The sequence below is a fragment of the Diabrotica virgifera genome, chromosome 10 (assembly GCF_917563875.1).
Source record: "Diabrotica virgifera virgifera chromosome 10, PGI_DIABVI_V3a".
Lineage (NCBI taxonomy): Eukaryota > Metazoa > Arthropoda > Insecta > Coleoptera > Chrysomelidae > Diabrotica > Diabrotica virgifera.
The window spans coordinates 133,195,615-133,211,218 of NC_065452.1; the positions used below are offsets into that span (position 1 = coordinate 133,195,615).

A 15,604-nucleotide genomic window follows, 5' to 3' on the forward strand; every position below is an offset into this window, starting at 1 on the left:
TGCATTCGATTCGTGAATGCGCCAGGAAACTTGCATGCAAAAAACGCATTCTAAAATACGCAAATATAATATTGAAAAACTGCATACAAAAAATACATTCCTAAAGTGCATCTCAGACAGACAATAAAAAAATTTCAGAACTCGTCAATTATCGGCGGAAATGAGTTCAATTTTGTTACTCGGGGTTTTTTGGGGTAGCTGAAAACGAATATGACGTCGTAAGTGAGCTCCGGAGTACCTGGTGCCCAGGGTACCTACTGTTTACCTCGTCTTCTGGAGTTTTCGGCAAATTCATTAAAAAATTTCTCAAAAATCATTACTCGGGGGGTTTGGGGTCGCTGACGACGAATATGACATTTGGAGTGATCTCCGGAGTACCTGTGCCCAGAGTACCTACTCTTTACCTCGTCATATGGAGTTCTAGCTTATTAATCCACGCACAAAAATTTAAACGCACTTTCTAGCGAAGAAGTAGTTGAACATGGCTGTCAACTACTTCTCGCGATGTATAACTCTCCGATAAGTTTCAGAAAACCTAAAATACCGGAATATTACAACCGGCAGTTTGTATTACAACCAAACTGCCAATATTAAAGTGGATGACCAATTGACAGAGGCAGTCTCCATAGATAGAGGAGTGAGGCAAGGATGCATCCTGTCCCCGGTGCTGTTTAATATATACTCTGAATGTATCTTCTAGCAAGCGCTGGGAGAATTACAGGAAGGCGTATTAGTCAACGGAGTGCGTCTGAACAACATTAGATATGCCGACGACGCTGTAGTTTTTGCAGACAGTCTATAGATGGTTTGCAAAGAATAATGTCGCGCATATCAGATATAAGTAGAGAATACGGACTTGATCTCAATACGAAAAAAAAACAAAGTACCTACATGGTAGTCAGTAAGCGCGAAATATTAAATACACAGCTTTTGGTTAACCAACAACTAATTGACAGGGTCGACAGCTACATATACCTTGGTACCAACATAAACAGCCAGTGGGACCACTCAAATGAAATAAAACAACGCATAGGAAAAGCGAGATCAGCGTTCATAATGATGAAGTCTCTTTTCAGAAGCCACGATTAACCTCTTGCTACCAAAATCTCTATCATCAGATGCTATGTATTTTCTACGTTATTATACGGAGTAGAGGCCTGGACACTTTCCGAGGTTTTTTTGAGAAAACTCGAGGCATTCGAGATGTGGTGTTACAGGCGCATTTTGAGAATTTCGTGAGTGGATCGTGTGACTTATGTTGAGGTTCTATGTAGAATAGGCAAGGAATGCGAGATTATTAACAAAATCAAAGAGCGCAAACTAGAATATCTTGGCCATGTTATGAGGAATGAACAGAGATATGGCTTGTTGCAACTCATTCTTCAAGGCAAGGTATTTGGAAAGAGAGGACCAGTGAGAAGAAGAATATCTTGGCTTCAAAACCTGAGAAAGTGGTTTAATACATCGACAACCGGACTATTCAGAATAGCAGCAAGCAAAGTTAGGATAGCCAAGCTGATCGCCAACATCCGGAACGGATAGGCACCTTAAGAAGAAAAAAAGAAAATACCGGAGGAATTTCTATTGAGTACTATGAGTACTAATCAGTTGGCTGAAACGTATAGATACAGAATGTATCTAATGGCAAGTTCTAAAAATAAAAAAGTTTCTGTTGGCAAAGTACTTCCTACTGTAGATGCCTTCACTCAACATTTAAAAAGGATTTACTTCCAAGTCCAAATTTGGATGTATGTAGAAGATGAAGACAGTTTGGATCCAACACAGTGGGGATGGGAATTAATGGATAAATCGTTAATTCCCATAAAAATGACTCAGATGCCTGGTCTACCCAGTATAATGAATTTGATATTCTGTAGTTGGAAGACGGACTGCGGAAATTCATGTGGGTGCAGGAAACATGGCCCTTAATGCTAAGTTGCATGTAAAAATTGTGCAGGAGTAAATTGTACTAATACAGATAGTCTAATAAATCCATTGGAAAGCGAAGAAGAAAATATTGAAATATAAACATGTATGTATCCATCCATTTAATTGTATTTTTTTAATAAAGGTATTTTTATAATACAAAATCAAAGAATGCCCATTAAAACCAACTACAATCTGTATTATATATATTGAAGACCATTAACACCCAGAAATTTACTTTCGACGAATCCAATAACTTCCAAGTTTAGAGGTTTGACTGATTGTATAACGAAAATAAATTCCAGAAGTTGACGTAAAAAGTAGGTATCCTAGGCACCAGGTACTCTGGAGATAATTTTCAACGTCATCTTCTTTTTCAGCGAGCCCAAAAACCCCCTGAGTAATGATCTTTGACTCATTTTTTAATGAATTTGCCGAAAACTCCAGAAGCCGAGGTAAACAGTAGGTACCCTAGGCACCAGGTATTTGGAACCTAGGAGTTTTCTATTGGTTCGTTGCAGCACGCGGTCATATTTTAACCAATAGGTGGCGAGGTCCCAAACGCATATACGGAATGTTATTCGGTTCCAAATTCATATACGGAATGTTAAATATTCGTACACCGAAAAAGATAAGTTTTTATTAGAGTCTGTTAAAAGGAGATTAATTTTAAAATACTTGTTAATGTATTATTAAATAAAAATAAAACAATTATAGTATTTGGAATGTTATTTGGTGCTAAATTCATATACGGTATGTTAAATATTCGTAGAACAAAAGGACGATTTTTATTAAAGCCGGTTAAAGTGAGACTGGTTTTTAATAGTATATTATACAACGAGCATTTAATGATGGTCATTATGAAGTGAGTATAAGGGATACGAAACGAGCCGCCTAGCGGCGAGTTTCGTATAGAGTACGAGCTTCATAATGATAATTAAATGCAAGTTGTATACACGATTTTTTCTATCGAGCGTTCGCAAAAAAAATACATTCAACTTTATTAAATTTGTAACGCAAACAAATTAAGTAGTTTGTCAGTCTGACAGTTTGTTTAAATATTGAGAACTGTCAAAGCGTATATATTTGACTCGCCATTGGTTACTGCGCGTGTGCCACCTTTATCGCGAATGTCATATCGCGATTCTATTGGTTAAAAATCTGTATCATATTGAAAATCTGTATCATAATGAAGTTCATTATGATACAGGTAGTGACATCAGTGACATCATAATTGATATATTATAGTATGAGAATAGAAAAATTATTGTTAATGTATTATTAAAGATCCACAAGGAAGAAGGTTTTCCTGTAGTTGGCTGTATACCATATAATATAAAAAAAACGAATAAAGTCCTTTATAAAAGGTCTATATTTAAAATCCCTAAAAAGGGCTACATCACAGAGGGCTACATCACTAGTTTTCGATTGGTTGACCAATCATCATCAGTGCTTTAAACGGTTAAAAAAAGTTGTACGTTATACTCACGTGATCTTACACGATAACCACCAAAATATTTGTAATTATGTAATATATGCAAATAAAATTTGTAATATTATATTTTGGTGGTTAGCATGGTAAGGACACGTGAGTAGGTATAACCTACGACTTTTTTTAAACGTAGTCAAAATTTTAAAACCTTTGCACCATTTTATCAGGTTATATTAATTTTAGGAAAGCACTGATGATGATTGGTCAATCAATCTAAAACTAGTTCTGTGATGTAGCCCTTTTTAGGGATTTTAAATATAGACTTTTATAAAGGACTTTATTCGTTTTTTTGTATTATATGGTATACAGCTAACTACAGGAAAACCTTTTTCCTTGTGGATCTTTAATAATACATTAAAAATAAATTTTCTATTCTCACACTATAATATATCAATTATGATGTCACTATCTGTATCATAATGAACTTCATTATGATACATATTTTCATTAGGATACAGATTTTTAACCAATAGAATCGCGATATGACATTCGCTATAAAGGTGGCACACGCGCAGTAACCAATGGCGAATTAAATACATACTCTTTGACAGTTCTCAATATGTAAAGAAAATGTCAGACTGACAAACTACTTAATTTGTTTGCGTTACAAAATTAATAAATTTGAATATATTTTTTGTGAATGATCATAGAAAAAATCGTGTACACAACTTGCATTTAATTATCATTATAAAGTTCGTACTCTATACGAAACTCGCCGCTAGGCGGCTCGTTTCGTATCCCTTATACTCGCTTCATAATGGCCATAATTAAATGCTCGTTGCATAATATACTATTAAAAACCAGTCTAATTTTAATTGGCTTTAATAAAAATCGTCTTTTTGTTCTACGAATATTTAATATACCGTATATGAATTTCGCACCAAATAACATTCCAAATACTATAATTCTTTTATTTTTATTTAATAATACAGTAACAAGTATTTTAAAATTAATCTCCTTTTAACAGACTCTAATAAAAACTTATCTTTTTCAGATATTTAATATTTAACATTCCGTATATGAATTTGGAACCGAATAACATTCCGTATATGCGTTTGGGACCTCGCCGCCTATTGGTTAAAATATGACCGCGTGCTGCAACGAACCAATAGAAAACTCCTAGGTTCCAAATACATATACGGAATGTTTGGATGCGTCCCGCAGTCATATTCGTTTTCACCGAGCCCAAAAACCCCCCGAGTAATGATTTTTGACTAATTTTTTAATGAATTTGACGAAAACTCCAGAAGCCGAGGTAAACAGTAGGTACCCTGGGCACCAGGTACTCCGGAGATCACTTCCAACGTCATATTCGTTTTCAGTAACCCCAAAAACCCCCAAGTAACAAAATTGAACTGATTTCCTCCGATAATTGACGAGTTCTGAATTTTTTTTATTGTCTGTTTGAGATGCAATTTTAAAATGCATTTTTTGTATGCACTTTTTCAATATTATCTCACGGCTAGGGCTCACAAAGTTTCCTGACGCATTCACAAATCAAATGCAAAAGATCCGTCTTGTCGTTGTTTTTTCGGAGGTAAGGCCGATTTTAGTGCTTTATTGCTTCGCCTATTAATGCATTGTAGATTTCAAAAACATTGTTTGGGTTTGGCTTTGTAGATCTTTACACATTGCAGTATCAAAAATAGTTTGTGTATACCTACTCTACGTCTAGATGCAAATTTCTTTGAATATTCAAAAGGTACTTACCTGTATCAATGTTAAGCTTCTAACAATAATACTTATTTTTTGTTTAGTTGTATCCATATGACCTAAGTTGGCTTGTGTGGATAATCTTGATGCTAAAGTCATTTCCAAATTGCCTTTTAGACCAAGAAGTGCAGGTATCAATATTACTAATTCTGTAATTTGTTCAAATACTGTCCAGTGCTAAAATAAACGATATATAATGCATACAGTCTTTAAGATGATTAAGTAGTGGTAAACAGAAGAAATTAAAAATGTATGTAAACAGCTAAAGAGAAACAAAGCACCAGGACCAGGGTACAGAGCTGGGCAATATCCGGGTAGAAGTACCCGAATTTTGTACTCTGAGTACATTTTGAAACGTAACGAGAACTGAAATGGCGGACTGATTACCTCGTTATAAGAGGATCTCGTTATATCAGACAACAATAATATTGTGCATACATATGAATAAATATAGTTTTCTAAGACATTAACTTCCTATAGTTAAGCCATTCAGAGCAATATAAAATGCTAAATATTGTTTCCTCAACAATAAGGCTTCGGCCATCATAAATTGTAAATTTCCTACAATATTCAATATCTGTCCAAAAAGACGTTTATTATAGGCGGTGGATTTTATTACAGCACTGGCCTCGATAACCTCACAGATGTTGGGGATTTCTGTATACAGGCAGTTTATTTATAGCCATTACTGCGCTAAAAATAGGTAAAGAAACATATTCTTCGATTTCATTTTTCCTCGTTATAACCAAATATGCCTCGTTATAGAGGTGTTACAGTTCAATAGGAATTTCATGGGGCATCTAGCGTACCTCGTTATAAGCGAAACCTCGTAATAACCTGTTCGTTATAGAGAGAGTTTACTGTATTACCTTCTTACCTTTTTTCGGGTTTTACATTCAAATGTACTCGAAATAAGTATGTACTCGAAATAAGAAAAAATACCCGAGAAATTCGGGTAATTGTACTTTGAGTATTGTACTCTGAGTACTTTTCTGGAGCAATGTACTCGGTAGTCTGTACTCGTTCCTTTAATATGAAAAGTACCCGGTACTCTGTATCCGAGTACAATTTATCAGTACCCGGCCCAGCTCTGCCAGGGAATATACCCGGAGAATAAAATTGTTTCCCTGTGGAATGAAAAACATCATATCTCAGGACTATACATAAATAGGAAAATAAAAATATGGAAAGGTTTTGACGAATCGAATCGAGAAGATTATTTAGATTCTGAAACAGAAGAAGAAGCAGGATTGGTACGGGTTGATCCTCTATTGTTCACATTTTCTCCTTAACCCAGATAATAGAAAAAAGATGACACGGAATCAACAAGTTTATATGTTGTTTGTCGACCTACGGAAAGCCTATGATAGCGTTCCCAGGGCTGCTTTATCCATTAGGCAATATAGGCAGTTGCCTAGGGGTGCAAATTATGAGAGGGCGGCAAAAATACTGTAGAAAAAATATTTGTATAAAAAATTAAAATCGAATAACATTTAAGTACATCGTACATCCATAAATGTAATATAAGTGGGCATTCATTTCTAGAAAACAAATTGCATTTAAAAAAAAAAAATCAATGGGAAAATCCCAAATTGCATTTTCTTAACACTATTCATTCAAAAAGAACAGAAGTCGTAAATTTAGGGATTATTGGGCCGTCGGCAGCACCGCAAAGGAGGCGGGCGCACTGTTCTATATTTTTGTTTAAACTGAAGCCTTTTGGGTTATTCGTGGTCGAAAATTTGCCATTCATTGAAAAATTCGCCTTTTCGGACGGTTTTTTGCGAATACCTTAAAAATTATGCATCTAACGAAAAAAACTATATAAAACATTTTTGTAGCTTATGAAAAATCAAAGAGATTCGTTCTTTCATAAGTCTTCTAGCGATAACATAAAAAGAGATATGGTAGGTGAAAAGAAATTTTTTTTGTGCATGCTCAAATGGGTGTGTTCAACTTAATAACAGAGAAATGCTCGATTTTAAGGGTAAAATGGTATCAATATCTTTTGTAAGTACTGCCTGAAAAGACCTTTAAAAGGACCGCACTGTTAAATTTCGATTACATTCAAACTAAGCGAGATATGGTGCAACAAAAAAGGATGACTAATTTATTTTAAGATAAAATGCGAAGTATGTATATTTTAACCCCTCATCCACCAGATTTAAATGCATCTTTTTGCTTCTACAATACCTTTTACTATAGTGTTATTTCTATGTTCAACAAGTTGGACAGGTTTAAAATCAGAGCCTATTTTACTTCAAATCAGGCCCGAGGTACTAGACAATTTTCGGGCCCCTAAATATAATTTATTAATAATAACTTTTTTAAATGTATTAATTATTTAATAGAAATATAGTTGCACAAGAAAATACAAGTTTTATTAACAATAAATAAAATTTATATTTAAACAATTAAACATTGTTTAATTAAATTAAAATGCTATTTAAATTCATTCGTTTTTTCGAAGCCAGAGAACTAAGTATTAAGTATTTTTGAAAAATTAAACGCAGAATGAAAGATTACGTTACTACCGAGGGCCGGAAAACCCTGAAATCTTCGATAATGTTTATTTTAATAAGTTACAAGGGTGAAAAAATAGAAAATTGAGTGTGATTTTTAATTTTAAATACATATTATCTTATTCAAAAGAAACTTTTTATTTATTGTAAGGGACATTCGCCCCTCGGTAATAATGTAATCTTTCATTCTGCGTCTAAAATTTTTTTAAATATTTATTAGTTTTTTGAGGATTCGAAAAAATGAATGCATTTATAGAGTATTGAAGCCGAAAGCAATCCACTTAATTATAACTCTTATGGTTATCATTTATCATTGCCTGTTCGTAATGTTGGTCTGAAGCTATTTCCTTTTATTGTGGCATTTTTATAATCCACTATTTTCAATGGGAAATAAGCCACAATTTTACCAAAAAAAAATGATTTTATTAACGTTTCGACGTCCAAGTCGGGTGTCTTTGTCAAAATACAAAATAATACTGATAATAATAATAATACAGTATTATTTTGTACTTTGACAACGACACCCGACTTAGGCGTCGAAACGTTAATAAAATCAGTTTTTTTGGTAAAATTGTGGCTTATTTCCCATTGAAAATAGTTGCCTGTTCGTAAAATAAAAGAAATAAAAATTTGTTTTGTTATTGTAGTAAACATGTTTTTTGGTGAGCTTTCCGGGCCCCATTCAAATACGGGCCCGAGGCAGGTGTCTCACGTGCCTAGTGGTAAAATAGGCCCTGTTTAAAATGTATGGTTTTTGAAAAAAATAAGATCAAATTATACAGAGCATTTTTAATTTTTTTATCTTCCTTTTTCTCCATGTAACTCAAAAATGATAATCAGATACAGTGATGAAAGAAAAATAAAATTGTTATCTAAAAGAAAACCTACATTTTTGTAAGGTATTTTTTTACGTATCTCTATCACTTTCGAATTACATGAAGAAAAAGAAGATTTTTAAGAAAATTTAAAAATGTGCTTTATAATTTGATCTTATTTTTTTCAAAAACCATTGATTTTAAACCCGTTCAACTTTTTCAATATAGAAATAACACTATAGTAGAAGGTATTTTAGAAGAAAAACGATGCATTTAAATTCTGGTGGATGAGGGGTTAAATATACTTCTCATTTTTCCTTAAAATACATGAGTTATAAGTTTTTTTGCACCATATCTCGCTTAGTTTGAATGTAACCGACATTTAACAGTTCTCGTTTTAAAGGTCTTTTCAAGCACTACAAAAGGTACTCATAGCAATATACCCCTAAAATCGACAATTTCTCTGTTATTTTAAGTTGAATACACCGATTTGAGCATGCACCAAAAAAATCTTTTTTCACCTACCATCTCTTTTTTTATTAAAACTAGAAGATTTATGAAAAAATGAATCTCTCTGATTTTTCATAAACTATAAAAATGTTTGATATAGTTTTTTAGTTTGATAAAAAAATTCCACCCCCGAGAACGGGTGGGAACCACCCCTAAGTTAAAAGCCTCATAGGATATAGCGTGGACTTTGTTTCTTGAGCTATTCCCCACTTACAGTGAAAATATCAAGTAAATTGATGCAGTAGGATGGAATTCGGAGCCGAATACCCTCACTGACTGCACTAATAGATACCTACATCATTCAAACATGAATGCATTCACTTAAAGGTTCATTTGGATACCACAATAAAATCGCCAATCACCAATAATTGACATATCTAAATATTTAAAGAAGAGTGGATTGAAAGATATTTTCCCTAATTTTGATATTGCTTTGCGCATTTTTTTGTGCCTCCCAGTTGCCAACCAACGTGTCCGCTGAAAGGTAATTTTCGAAAATGTCAAGAATTTAAAATAGTCATGAAAATAATTTCCGATCAAGTATGACGCAAGAACGTCTTAACAATTTGTCGATTTTGTCCATAGAAAGTGACGTAACAAAGGCGATAAATTATGACGACATTATAGATGAGAAAGAAATCTGATGTGATCGAACTGGAATGACAATTTTTATGTATTCTTATTTAAATAAAAAAATCTGCTTGCAATTTTTTTTTTCTCAAAAATGGTACCTACATGCTTGAAGGGCGGCTACTAGAGAATTGCCTAGGGAGTCGATTGACTTAAACGCGGCCCTGAGCGTTCCACTGAAGAAACTGTGGCAATCAATGGAAAGCACGAATATTAATATAGAATTAATAAAAGCCGTCAAAGTACTATACAATCAACCCACAACAAAAATAAAAACAAGGACACAATAACAACAGGATTTGTAACAACAAAGGGATTAAAGCAAGGATGTTGCCTAGCCCCACTTTATAACATACCTCAAAAGTGCTTTAAAAAGATGGAAACAAAAATGTAGAACAATGGGGATACCACTCACCATATCATCAACACTATGGTATATACGCTCAACTTTGCAGACGATCAAGTAATAATGGCTCAAGATTATGACGATTTAAACTATATGGCCCGAAAATTAATTAAAGAGTATGGCCCAGGAGTGAATAAAAAGAAAACCGAATACTTGTGCATTGGAGGAGAACAAAAAGATCTCATATTAGACGACATGACCACGGTAAAGCACTGCTACGACTACAAATATCTAGGTATCAATATTTCGCATGATGGAACATTAGACAAAGCCATAAGAGAAAGAAATACGTCAGCTAGAAAAGCCATCACAATGTTAGTAAGTATTAGGGTGGTTCGAAAAAAACTTTTTTTTATATTTCAGATCGCTATAGTGCGCAAAAGTTGCCATTGGTATAGACTTGAAAAAAGCACTAATTATTATGTTTTTAGTAATTTGTCTTCCGGTCGCGCAATGCCATCGAAGTTAGCAAAAATTGTGAAAAACCTGAATTTTTCATAAATTTTTTTAACAGGCCAGATGGTTTTAATTGCGTTCCTATACCATGAATTAACTACTAAAAGTATGTAAAATCAATATAAATGCACTTATTATATATTTGTTTTATATCTTCCGGTCGCGCAACATAATACAAAATGAGTAAAATTAGTAGTGTTTGCAAAATTTCAAAGTTTGACTGTTTGGTACAATTTAATCATACGACTTTTAGAGATGGTATAGTTTAATTTAATTACGATAATATATTTAAAATCCAAGCATATAAGATAAATTTTGATATTCAAGTGGAATTCGGTCGCGCAGCTTCGTCAAAAACAGCAGACTACCGAAAGACGAGGCGAAAGTGACGAATGCCAGCGAAGCGCGCGCTGTCGCAAATAAAGATACATGTGGGAATACCTCTACAATGGAGTATTTGTCTTCTGTAACGGTCCACCCGTTATATTATCATTTTTAGCGCTGTAATTATTTTTAAAAAAATAATTATTTTCTCTTGACCTCCCATTTAAATTCTTTAATTTATCGTAAAGGACTTCTCATGTGACGTCACACTGTACGGAACATAGTTGTTGAACCGTTCCTTGTCGTTTAATTCGTGTTCCGTGAGAGTTTGACGTTTTCCTCGCTGACTGTGGGAGGAATGAGAGGCACTTGGCCGGTGGCTGCGAGGTTGACAGGTTGGTGTTGGTGGTTAGTACCGTAAATGGCGGTTAATTTCTTCGAAATTAATTTTTATTTCAACTAAGTTTGGAAGTATAGTAAAAAGTTACCACCACTTGTTTCCTGGAGTACGGGTTTCCTGGAGTAAGGATGGGAGTACCATCAGTGGAAGAGGAATAAAAAATTAACCGGTAAATCGTTTTTTCTACTAATGTTTTTTAGTTAACCTTGAATATATGAAATAGTTGGTTCATTGTTAAATGTTCTTAGCCAGTCCCTTAGGTGAAGGATGTAGATTATTTCGATCTTTATATTATCTTTATATCGATCTTTATATTAATGGGGTTTTTGGTTTTACATAACCAAACATTTTTGAAGTCCTCAAATTAATATTGGAAATAATTACCATTTCTCTGTACGTTTTAAACCGATTGAACATCCAATATATCTATAAATTTTCATGTCCAATATATCTATAAATTGTCATGTAACTATCTTTGTCTGGTTCAATACCATTTCATTAAGGTATATAAAATGTATGTAGATGGCTATTACTATCTTAATCTCATGTTATTTCAGATAAGTCATATTTTATATTCCTATTTCAAATGCAATGCCATTATTTGTTCATGTTTTCAAACTCAAAATAGTTCAAGGTTACCTGAGATTAGTTTTTGTTCCATTTTTAATGGTTGTTTTTTTATGTTATTGCTTCTAAAAAGTTTTCCTCGATTATTTCTTCTTCTCTTTACTTTTGTTTACCGGTTTATATGAGAAATCAAACGAAGTATATGTTTTTAGCCGTTTGGAAGAAAACTAACCCTCATGTGATGTCGTACCCACCTTGACTACCTAGGGAAGCCACCTTGACCTTATTGCAGCTACCGCCAAGTCAAACTGGGAGTATGTTTTGGGAACAAGCTTTTTGGGGGACATTCCAGCTCCTTTTCGTCCTGCCACCTGGGCCTACGGGGGGGCATGGAGGTGCATCATAGTGATGCTCATTTTCTAGGATGCAACCGCAACCTCGTTTGGGAACATTTAGTGAGGAGTTTTAGTAACTATTGGTTTTTTTTTATATTTCAGACTATCTGTTAAATACACTATGTTTTTTTTCCAGATTTAGGTTACCTCTGTTTTTTTTGACATATGTATTTGTATATTAGATTATTTGGTTCCCAAACTTTGTATCTACGGTAACTTCTTGTGCACAGGAATAAGCCTAGAGAAAATTAGGCTTTTAATACTTTATTATTGCTTTGATATTGGTTTATGTAATTCGGGTAAATTTATTTTGTAACATTACTTGCTTGTTTCCCAAATATTGTATTTATTCGCTTTATTTCGTTTGTTCGGTTACTTCGTCGTTACTTTATTTCATTGCATTTGCTCGGTTAATTTAGGTCATTTTGTCGGTATTTTTCTTAACTTCACTTCTATAACGTTTATTCATTTGTATATTTAATTTTGCTTTATTCAGTATTGTATTTTCTCTTAGTGAGGCTTGGGCCTATTTATTTGTATTATTTTCATCTTCGTCGGTTTCCTTTAGTTGTACGTAGCAGGCGTACTATAACCATTTGGTAGAAGACTTATGTAATTTTGTACCCTATATGTTAGTAAGAGGTACTTATATTTAAGTTTGTAACAGATAACATTATTGTTGTTATCTTTAAAATATATATATCTTCTTGTATAACTTATGTCATTTTAGAGTCACAGCATAATATGAACTTGCTTAACTCAGAGATTGTTAAAAATCTGGTAGTTATTTTTAATAAATATTTACTTATTTTGTATATCAATTATTTTATTACTCCTTTATGTTCATTATTACAGGTTTGATATATTTGATATTTGACAGCAGTATAAGATACTTGGGAAAATGATCGAAGATCATTTTCATGGCGCCCATGATTTGTTAGATTTATTTATCTTGTTCGTCTTTAGAAATTATTCATCTTCATTCCTCTTCAGTACATTATTCTTATTTTATTATTTCACCTTTTAGTCATCATTACTATCTACTTAGAGCTACTGTTCTTCGACAGGCATGCAAACGAGCCGTATCCATCCTTGAGTGTCAAGTTGCTCTCTTGCATCTATAGCTAGCCAACTCTATTCAGTTTGCCTCTGTCTCTTCCCACGTCTACTTATTATCCCTTCTAATTCCCCTTTCTTCACTACTGCACTTTAGTAGTATTTTTCCTATTGCGGCTTCTCAACGTAGAGCCACTACATCCTTTTCTTTACACACATATCTACACATTCTCTTCATTTTTATACCTCTTCTTTTCAGCCACAACTATTTATTACCTAGTCTTTTCATTTCTTTTCTTTTTCATTACTTCTGTTGGAGTATATCACTCCAACAGAGGTTCATTTTTGTTACACTGGCCATCTCACCTTAGAAGCCATCTCACCTTTCTCTTTTCATCCCAACTATTTAGTTACCTAGTCTAGTCTTTTTTTTTTCCTTACTTCTGTTGGAGTACCTATATCTTTCTTTTTACTTTCACTCCAACAGAAGTTTTCTTATTTTTGTTACACTGGCGCCCAACGTGGGGCCAACCGTTTTATGGTTCTAAGACAGTAGTTCTTTTAGTTCAATTTTCTTTTATTGGAATTTTCTGTTTTATTAACTTTTTGATATCTTTGTATATATGTTATTTCTGATTTATTTTTGTCTTTAATTTTTATTAATAATAAACAGGTAGACTTATACTGCTTCTTTTGGTTTTGGTTAGTTTATTTTTGATACCTCATTTTCAGTTATAGTGGTACAGCTCATATTTTAGTTTGAATTTTGTATTTTTATTGGAAACTTATTTGTGTATTTAGACTGAGTATACATATCTGACATATGTTCTTTTATTATGGATTTTTAGTCCTTCTACCAATGGTAGTATGTTTGCACGTACAATTAATTATTGACTATATGCATATATTTTTTTTTCTAGTGTGGTTATATTTTACACCTAACTAGAAATTATTTTCAGTATTTAGGTATTTTATTTAATTTATTGATTTGATTATTTATATATTTTGCTGGCATTTTGATTTGTTGGTGTGTCGCTAATATTTTCTCCATATGTATCTTTGTCTTACAAACTTTAGATTATATTTTATATTTGTTATTTTTGATATTTGGGTTGTTTGGTAAGACAGGCACACACCACAAAGCAATATCAGTCCAGAACATTAGCTTCTATACATGATACGTTGAATTCGCATGGTTCGGATGATTACAGATGGTCATCCAAATTATTTTTCTTTAATTGGTAGTGTTAAACATTACAATGATAAATTGTATAGTTAAGTAGTTCCACTATCCATCTCATATTCCAGTTTTGTTAAATTTTGGTAATAATATTATATCAGTGTGGGTACCATAATATAATGCTTATATGAATCAGATACTTTAGGTTGAGATTAAAATATAAATTCTTTATTAGTTAGGAAACATTGATACTATTTTTCTATTAAGTTATAGAACAATCTTCAGAAGAAGATTACCTTAACAGTGTTGTTCAAGCTAATCTCTTCTTCTGTTTGTCTTTAGCTTAGCTCAATCTTTAGTATGGTTATAACTTTTAGTCCAATATTGTTTTTTTATCATATGATAATGCAGGTACCCACATAAATTGCTTGATTTCATCTTTGGCTTAGTTTTGATGACATTTATTTATTACTTATTAATTTAATTATTATGTAGTACTTTATGTATGAGTTTATTTTTTTTATTATTAGGTATGGTGCATTTTAATTATTATTATGAGTCAATATTATTAATTGCTGATCCTGTCAGTAGGATTATACAATTAATCAGAACTTCACTTGTATTTTTGTTTAGTTTTTGCACACCTAACCCCTTAAGTTAGAAGGGTTGTTGAATTATTATATATTTATATACTTATTTGGACAGGTAAGCTCATACAAGTACTCTTGTTTAATATGGATATTATTATGGAACTGTATGTTATGCACTACTTATCTCAGGTTATGTGTTATATTATGTTGAATATTTGATTACTTACTAATTTTTTTTTTATTATTTTTGATATACGGTTATTGAATTTGCCATATTGGAAAGATGTGGTTTTTAATTTGTTATTGGGTTACTCTATTAACATTTGTCTCCAATATCTTAAACACTTAATAATTTATATCCTTCTATCCTACACACTATGATTCTGGAATTAGTTTGGAATGTTGATGTAAGTATGTATGAATTCTTGAGTCTTTCATATTTCTGCTTATGATTAGTCTGTCAATACTCTGATTTGTGAATGCGTGGGTTCGAAGTTGTTTCTCAGCAACTGATCACTGCTGTTTGACTGACTTCGTAATCTATGTCTTTCATGGCAGAGTAAGCAGACGTTTTACCATTATAATATTTCTTGTTAGGAAATGACGGTCGCATGTCCTAACC

At 32.9% G+C, this 15,604-nt stretch overlaps 1 protein-coding gene across 4 annotated transcripts in view; it reads right to left on the reverse strand.

The window, feature by feature from the left end:
- The window catches only part of LOC126893416 (solute carrier family 41 member 1-like), a 139,048-nt gene that overhangs the window by 23,459 nt on the left and 99,985 nt on the right, over positions 1-15,604 (reverse strand). For all 4 annotated transcript variants that reach the window (XM_050663571.1, XM_050663567.1, XM_050663570.1 and 1 more), the window contains one exon: positions 5,129-5,308. In XM_050663571.1, the coding sequence (XP_050519528.1) occupies positions 5,129-5,308 (180 nt within the window). The remainder of the gene's footprint in view (positions 1-5,128; positions 5,309-15,604) is intronic.